At 36.8% G+C, this 9,358-nt stretch overlaps 1 protein-coding gene across 1 annotated transcript; it reads right to left on the minus strand.

Annotated features, from left to right (window-relative positions):
• Positions 1-6,592: 6,592 nt before the first annotated feature.
• Positions 6,593-6,823, minus strand: KANTR (KANTR integral membrane protein). Its single transcript, XM_049871782.1, has one exon. The coding sequence runs from the start codon at positions 6,821-6,823 to the stop codon at positions 6,593-6,595; it is 231 nt and encodes a 76-aa protein (XP_049727739.1).
• Between the last annotated feature and the right edge of the window lie 2,535 nt (positions 6,824-9,358).

Here is a 9,358-nt window from a genome sequence, read left to right on the forward strand (position 1 = left end):
TATTACCCCATTTTTACAGAAGAAGAAACTAAAGAATATAGAGGTTAAGTGACTTGTTCAGCTATGAAAAGGCAGACTGAGTATTTGAACCCATGCAGTCTGGCTCCAAAGTCCACTATACTACCATACTCTCAAGTGGCATAAGTTGTGGCCCTGATTCAGGGTTGTACATTAATAGAGAGATGCTCCCCCCTACCACACACACAATCTACAAAAACCATCTATAAGCCTTCAGAATATGTTACGCCTTTGGCATCTGTGGTGCCTTTGGCCAAATTTGGCATCAGGGAGAGTTTCTCACTGCTGCTGACACACAAATATACATACATGGAAACAGAAATTATGCAGGGAAAACACTTAAAAAACACTATTATTTAATGTCCTCAGAGTGACAAGAAAAAAATAAAGCAAGATCAGGAAGCTATAAAAAGGAATATTTAAAGAACAAAAAATAGCTCTTAGAGTCGAGTAATAGTCAAAGCAGCCAGAGAGAAAGAACACCTACAGATGACAACAGTTTAGACTGACAGCAGACTTCTCAAGAGCAACCAAAAGAGAATGCTGTAACATCTTCTAAGTGTTAAGAAAAAAAAAGGTAATTTAGAATTGGGTATCCAACAAACCTATCTTCCAAGAAGAAAAAGAAAGTCATTTACAAACGGACACAGATTGAGGGAGTTTCCAATTAAGAGATTTGCACTAAAGGATCTTCTAAAATAAATATTTCAAGGAGGAAAAAATTCCAAAAAGGGAAGTCTGAGGTGTAAGAAGGAAGGTCAGCAAACGATATTGTAAACAAGTATTTAAATCTAAATACTGTCTGCATAAAATAATAGTATCATTAATGTCTATTTTGGGGAGTTTGGCGTTTAAAAAATGAAGAACTAAAATATTAGAAAACAGTAACATATAAATTGAGAGACATTAAATGTTTTATAAGATTGTATTGTTTGGGTGGGCAGTTATAATAATGTTTAGACTTTAGGCTAAATATGTATGGTAAAATTATAAGGCTAACCACTTAAAAAAAACTCAAAAAAGAGAGAAAAGGCAAAGCTAATATGAGCAATGTAAAGCAGAAATTAAAAAAAATAAGAGAATAAAATGAATTTGGAAACTTAGATGGACTGGACCAATTCCTGGAAAACTATACTTATTGGATGATACCAGTATAAACTTGACTAGGCAAACATGGTAGAGAAAGGAAAATTATTCATGACCAAAGATGTAAAAATACTAAACAAGTTATTAGCAAACCAAATTCATGATGAATAAAAAAAGACTAATATACCATAAAAATGTTGGGTTTGATCCCATAAACACAAGAGCAGATTAACATTAGAAAATTCCCATAAGATGGCAGCTCGATGACACCGAGAGGGCAAACCTGTCCTCTTTGTCAGCCTTAGAGAAAAGGCTGAAGAGGGGGTAGGTTCCCTTGAGAACGGGGTCCCTAGAGGGGGCAGGTCAGGGAGGGGTCTGCATATCTTACACTGCTATAATAATACACAAAATAACCCTGAGGTAGGTACAGTAACCCTAATTTACAAATGAGAAAACTAAGGCTTTAGTATCGGATCCAGTATTTGAACCAAGGTCACAGTAGTTGAGCTACAATCCAAATCCTGGAGCTACAGCTCATGCTTTTAACCACTACGATGTTCTCCCTTTAATACTGATAGTAAACCAAACCAAACTAAATCTGTTGCTGTCAAGTTGATTCAGACTCACAGCGACCCTATAGTAAAAAAAAAAAATATATATAGTAGTAGGTGTTTAATAAACAGTGACAAGATGCCAGGCACTTTACATACACTCTAATATTCACAGCAACCATCCAAGGTGGACACAAGCCCCATTTTACTGATGAGGAAACTGATACTCAGAGAAAGTAGGTGAATTGGCTAAGGTCACACAATAAAGATGTGGGGGCTCCATGCTTTGAAATTGGGCCTGCCAGACTCCAAAACCCACATTTCTTGTATTATTATGGGTGTGAATGAATGCCAAAACTCCTGGGGCAACACGCTGACCCCAGGGGAGGTGTGAAGGAAACAGGTCACATAAACTCCATGGTCTAGACAAGGAAGCCAGGGATACTGGAAGCTGGTGTGGATGAGCTCACGAACAGTCATGTCAGACCAACCTCTCATTGCCTTTCTGAATAGTTACCAGACTGACATGCCAGGGAAGGCCACAAACTCATGTCTGGATTTTTGTATGTGCCAAAGTCTTCCAGGATGATCTTATGGAAAGACAAGTGAACTGGGAGTGTAGTTAGGCAAGTTTGTATACACCATGTTGCTTCCCATCTTTGGGCCTTTGCCCATGCTGTACCCTCTGCCTGGACTGACCTCTCATCCCCCTTGTTAATCACCTAGTAGAATCCTAGTTATCTTTTAAGATTCAGTTCATATGTGCCATCACTTCTAAGAAAACTTTTCTGGTCTCCTGAGCTGGGTTATGTGTTCCTATTGGGGTTCTCAGTCTATTGTGCCTACTACAGTTATTGCACTGACTACACTGCTCTGAAATTATGGTTCTGTGTCTGGGAACAAACTTTGTTCATTCTCGTGTAGAGCAGGGGATCTCACACATAGCAGGTCTTTAGTCAAACTTTTTTCAACTGAACTTGTAACTGGTTGGATGATTGAACCCAGTGTGATAATGATCAATGAACTGATGCTGGCTGGAGAGGGAGGTCTCCAGTGGGGTACCAGAGGGCTCTGTGTACACGGATGGCATGAGACACAAAACCAGAAGGCCACAACATTAGACAACAGAATTAGTATCCAAAAGGCAGGAACACTAGAACCAGTATGGTCTCCAAAGGATTCAGGGGTAAAACCAGGACTAAAACCTGCAGCTTGTTGTAGCCTTAACAATGGAAAAAAAGTCTTGCACTAATAAGACTTACCTCCCTGTAGTATTCACCACTATAATAGCACTTACTATGTGCCAGGCATTATGGCTGCTTCTGCACACAACATCCCCTCCCTCAGGTACCACAGAAAAAGCCTAATGTGTGTGTGGGGGGGGGAGAGGTTATGCTGGCATAAGGACCAAGAAACAGTCCCCCACAGGGCAAGAGGAAGGGGCTTCCTAGTTGGGATCAGAAGGTCCAGTCAAAGCTGGGGCTTTGTTTTTCATCAAGTAACAGGCAGGCCCGACAACACAAGTTTGGAAGCTGTTTGAAAAAGAGGCAGGTTTTCCTTGAGGAGCTCTAGGGTGCAGAACCAGTCAAACAGATAACATGGAGTTTTGTCAGTCACCACGCTAGGAACTGAGAACTTTTCATAAGAACTCTAGAGCTATCCTCATTGCTTCTTCACAGTCTCCACCCCTCTGAACAATGATATCCAAGCTCCCCAGCATAGCATTCAAGCCCCCAGGCCTAGCCTAGTATTCAAGGCATTTGTCTCTCTATCCTCCATGTTAATTAATTAATTCAGTTTGTTCCACAAATATTTATTATCTTCTAAATATTACCATGCACTGCTCTTGACACTGGGGATACAGGAGTGAACAAAAGTCCCTGTTTTCATGGAGCTTACAGTCTAGTGGGGAGAGACACACACTAACTACAATAAATAAATATTAAATATATCAGGTGGTGATCAACACTTTGTAGAAAAACATAAGACATAAAGTAGGATAAGGGGATAGAAAGAACTGGTGAATGGGGCTATTTTAGATTTGTTGGTCAGGAAATGCCTCTCTAAGGAGGTAACATTTGAGCACATTGGAAGTGGGCAGACAAGTTATCAGATTATCTCGGAGGAAGAGTGTTTCAGGCAGCGAGAACAGCATGTACAAAAGCCCTGTGAAGGGCACTTGGTAGTATGTTTGAGGAATAGCAAGGAGGCCAGTGTGACTGCAGCGAAGTGAGTGATAAGGAGAGTGACACGTAATGAGGTCAGAGAAGAAACAGGGGCCAGACTGTTTGGGTACTTTCAGGCCATGGCAAGGACTTTGGTTTTTATTTTTATTCTGAGGGAGCTGGGAGCCATGGGAGGATTTTGAGCAGAGGAGGGATATGATCTGACTTGAATTTTAAAAAGCATTTCAGGGAAGAATTTGTAATAGGTCCTAGAACACTATACAAAAAAAAGACAATTATTAGCTCCTAGAAAAACAAACAGTGCACAAGAAAGGATATGTAATGTGTTTTAGATGTAAATAACATTTACAATGCCATACTCATGTAAGAATGAATATTGATTAAACAAAAATTGTATGAAATGTTTAAAGAAATAATGTTGCAATCACAAAGATGAGCAAGCAACAAGAGACTATTAGGAATGACTAGGCAGATTAGCAAGTAAAACACATGAAGCTTACACAAATGAAAAATATAAAAATTGTTGAAATAACCCAATGGACAGATTAAACATCAGATTAGACACAGCTGAATAGAGAGTCAGTAAACTGAAAGATATAGATGTAGAATTTGCCCAAAATGAAACACAGGAAGATAAAGAGAGAGAAAATATTAGAGATGTTAGAAGATATGGATGACAGAATGAGGAGGTCCAAAATATACCTATTTATGGTCTGATAAAGAAGAAAATAGAAATAGTAGAAGAAAGGCAATATTTGAAGAGATAATGGCTAAGAATTTTCCAGAAATTATGGAAAACATAAATCTACTAAGCCATGAAGCAAAACTTTTCCAAAGTAGAATAAAGAAATACATGCCTAAATATGTTAGAATGAAACTGCAGGAACCCTACACACCTTTCTTCAAAAATAAAAGTCAGAGAGAAAAGATTTTAGGAGCAGCCAGCGTAAGAACAAAACACCTCCAAAAAACAGCAATTAGACTTCTCAAGAGCAACAAAGCAGACTTGTCAAAGGTAAAAGAAGATGGGATTATATATTCTAAATGTTAGGCAAAAACACCTGTAGTAAATTATCTTTCAAGAGTGAGGGTAAAATAAAGACATTTACATATAACAAAGACTGGGAGAATTTAACACCAAGAGAACTGCACTTAAAGAATATCTAAGCATTGTATTCAAGGAGCCCTGGTGGTGCCAAACAGTTAAGCACTTGGCTGTTAACCGAAAGGTTGGCAGTTCAACCCCACCCAGCGGCTCCGCAGGAGAAAGACCTGGCAATCTGCTTCTGAAAGATTACAGCCAAGAAAACCCTATGGGGCAGTTCTACTCTGTCCCATGTGGTTGCTTTTAGTTAAAATTGACTCAATGGCACCTAACAACAAGAAACTCTGCATTCACAATGAAGGAGAATGACTCAAAAAGATGCTTTGAGATGCAAGAATGTATGCAACTAAGTCCAAACAAACACTGTCTATACAAAATAATAATAATTTGTGAGCTTAGGAAAAAAAAAGAACTAACATACTTGAAAACAACAGCATGTAAATAAGGAAAGGAATGACTAGAGTTGAAGGGTTTCTAAGGTGCTTGTATTCTTCAAGATGGGGATGAAAATACCATTTAACTTCAGACTTTGTAAGTTAAACATGTATGATAAAATTTGAAGGATAACCACAGAAAGAACAGAAAAAGAATATGTAAATTCCAAATCATAAGGAGGAAAAAAACGAATTAAAAAAATTCAAAACCAAAAAATTGGAAAGAAAAGAGAAAAATGAAGCATAGAAAAGGTGAGACAGGGGCAAATAGAAATAAAAAAGTGTGATGGTAGAAAAAAGTCTGACTATATCAAAGTAAATATACACAGACCAAACTTGCCCATTAAAAGACAATGACCATCGGATTAGATTTTTTAAAAAGTTCACACATATGCTGTTTACAAGACACATAGTTAAAGTATGAAGGCATGAAAATATTGAAAAGTAAAAGGATGGAAAATTGTATACCGCACAAATAACAAAAAGAAAAGCTTGCGTTGATATATTACCATAATATAAAACAGACTTCAAGGAAAAATGTGTTATTGGGGTAGAGAGGGTCATTATATAAGGATTAAAGGCTCAATTCACCAGGAATATACAACAATTCTTAATTTGAATGCTCCTAATAAAATAATATATATAAAGCATATAAAGCAAAAAATGATAGAACTACAAGGAGAAATTGATAAATCCACCATCATAGTTGAATATTAACACACTTCTTTCAATTATTGGTATATCACAACAAATCAGTACAGATAAAGAAAATCTGAACACAATTAATAAACTTGATAACAGACATATGTAAAACCCTGTATTTAACAATTAGAGAACACACATTTTTATAAATCACATAGGAAACATTAAAAAAATTGATCACGTACTACAGCTAAAACAAGTCTCAATAAATTTCAGGGTTGTTATCACACTGATCACATCCTCTGACCATAATGCAATTAAGACAGGTTTCAATAACAAAGAGGTAAGATTTAAAATCCTCGAGCATTTAGAAATTTAAAAGCATACTTCTACATTAACTCATGGGTTATGGAAACGTAAAAGGACTTGGAATTGAATAACAATGAACATATTATATATCTAAACTTGTAGAAAAGCAGTAGTTATAGAGAGCAATTTATATCCTTAAATGCACAAATCAGAATACAAGAAAGGGTGAAAATTAATGAGCTCAATGTCCAATTTAAGAAGCTAGAAAAAGAACAAAAGAATAAACCCAAAGAATGTGGAAGGAAGGAGATCAAAAAAGATAAGAGCCGAAATTAGTGAAATAGAAAACAAAGACACAATAGAAAGGAGCAACAAAGCCAAAAGTTGGTTCTTTGAAAAGACTAATAAAATAGACAAACTTCTGGTGAGATTGATCAAGAAAAAAAGTGAGAAGGCACAAATAACCAATATTAACAATGAAAAAGGAGACATAACTACAGATTAGATACAGCAGAGAATAAAAATATAAGGGAACTTTATGCCAATAAATTTGAAAATGTAGGTAAAATGTACCAATTCCTAGAAAAATATAACAAAATTGATTCGAGAAGAAAAAGAAATTCAGAATAGTCTTATACCTATAAAAGGAATTGAAGCAGTAGCTAGAAATCTTCCTATCAAAAAACAACAAACCAAACAAAAACTGGCAGGCAGAGCTTTCTAGTTGGTATGTGGATTACAGGTAGGTGAAGAGATATTGATCTCCTCAGCCCTTGAGGTGTCCAGGTGGGACCTGTGGCAATGGAGACCCTAGGCAAGCCACCTCTCCCTATGGGTAACCTCCTTTGGAGATCCTTAGAGGATGGCCCTTAGTGAAGTGGGGTCTGACAAATAATCCCTCTAAAGTTCATGGAGGTGGTGAGTACAAATGAATAACATCCAGCACTCGGTTACTGCTTTGCAGTAAACATGTTAAGTGGGGCCAAGGAGGTGCTTTATCACCTGGACATCCTCTTCAGTAGTCAGCTGCGTGGTCTTGTGCTCACTGAAGACAAGGAGTCTGTAGAGCTGCTGGAAGAGTCTATGTTCCAGTTTCCAAGAAACACCATGCACAGAGATGTGGCTGGTTGGATGCAGGGAGGCCAAGCAGGGGCTTCTGGAGGGTGTAGCTCCAGGTGGCAGCCCTGAAACTCTATCTTCACGAATTCTATCCGTTTGCAGCTGGTGTGCCCTTTTAGTGGTGTCCAAACTAGCTGCAGGGTGATGGTTCTAACAATGATGCATAGTCTGCAAATAAGAGCTTCATCATTATTTTGGAATAGTTAATATGAAAATGTTCAAATGGATTTGAAATATACTCACATTATCACAAGAAATTTCAACAATATATTTGTCAGTGAAACAAAAAAAACTGTTAGATATGATTTCAATTGTTATACATTTTTGAACAAGTTAAAAATGGTTTTAAATATTTTATCACCTACTTGTGCAAACAGATTTTTGTTGACAGTGGCTGTCAAGATCTTGAAGAATTCATCATTAAGAAGCCTTGATCAGGATTTGTGTGTGGCTATTTCAAGCATAAAACCTGATATAAAACAATATGTTATGGAGGCAAATTTTAAGTTTCTCATTTAAAAGTTTTATAAGATTTTATTTAAGAAGTTTAATACTAGTTCAAAATTAAAAAGGAAAAAAATCAGACCCTGATGGTTTTACTGGAGAGTTCTACCAACTTTCAAGGATCAGATCATTCCAAAGTCATACATCATCTTCCAGAGACTTGTAAGAGGGAACACTTCCTGATTCATTCTATGCCAGTGAACCTTGATACCAAAAGCAAATGAGGGCATCATGTAAAAGGAAAATTAAAGATCAATGTCACTCATGGGCGTAGATGAAAAAATCCTAACAAAAAATTAGCAAATCAAATTAAAAAAAAAAAAAACCTATTGCTGACGAGTTGATTCTGACATATAATGACCCTACCGGACAGAGTAGAATTGCCCCATAGGGTTTCCAAGGCTCTAATCTGTATAGAGGCAGATTGCCACATCTTTCTCCCAAGGAGTGACTGGTGGGTTTGAACCACCAACATTTCCATCAGTAGCTGAGTGCTTAACCACTGTGCCACCAGGGCCCCTTAAACCAAATCCTGTACTATATATAAAGGAAAAGTTGTGTTTATTACCAGAAATGCAAAAGTGCAACATCAGAAAAATGCAACATCAGAAAAATCTATAAATGTCATTTACCACATTATCAGGTTATTGAAGGAAAAAATGCATAAGCATCCTAAGAAACAGAAAGAGCATTTGATTAAAAAAAAAAATCAACACTCTTTCATGATTAAAAAAAAAAAAAAACCAAAAAGAAAACCTCTTAGCATAGAGGAATAGGATGGAACTTGCTTAACCTGGTAAAACCTGTAGAAACCTACAGCAAATATCATTCTTAACATGGAAAAGTTAGTGGCATTTCCTGTAAAATATGCAACAAGACAAGGAGGTCCACTATCACCTTTGCTATTCAGCACTGTACTGGAGGTCTTGGTTATCTTGGTCAGACAAAACAAATAAAGGTATAAAGACTGTGAAGAAAAAAAAACCCTGAACTGTTATTATTTATAGTTGATATGATTATCAACATAGAACACACAAAAGAATCTACAGACAACTTGTAAGAAATAATAAAAGATACGGTTCTCCAATTAAAGGAATCAGGGCTTCCTGGAGAGATGGCTGATTCTAGGGCTGGGGCAGGAAAATACTACATGAACCTGGAACATCGTGTAGTGCCAAAAAAGTAAGGAAGCACTCAAAAACAAAATGAGCCAGCATGAAAGAGCCCTGAGTGGCCTAAGCTATAACTATTTGAGCAAAAAAACATAATATAGTATTAGATTATAACTCAAATTATTAAATATGTATGAGCTCATATTGATATAAACAAATAAATAAATAATTGGAGAAGAGACAAGTCTTCCTTCAGAATTCCAAATAATGTTGTAGTTACAACCCCCTCCAG

Source organism: Elephas maximus, chromosome X, assembly GCF_024166365.1.
Source record: "Elephas maximus indicus isolate mEleMax1 chromosome X, mEleMax1 primary haplotype, whole genome shotgun sequence".
Lineage (NCBI taxonomy): Eukaryota > Metazoa > Chordata > Mammalia > Proboscidea > Elephantidae > Elephas > Elephas maximus.

Bases quoted from the DNA above. Each gene is read 5' to 3' on its own strand.
- KANTR (XM_049871782.1), bottom strand. From the start codon at position 6,823: ATGTCTCCTTTTTCATTGTTAATATTGGTTATTTGTGCCTTCTCACTT.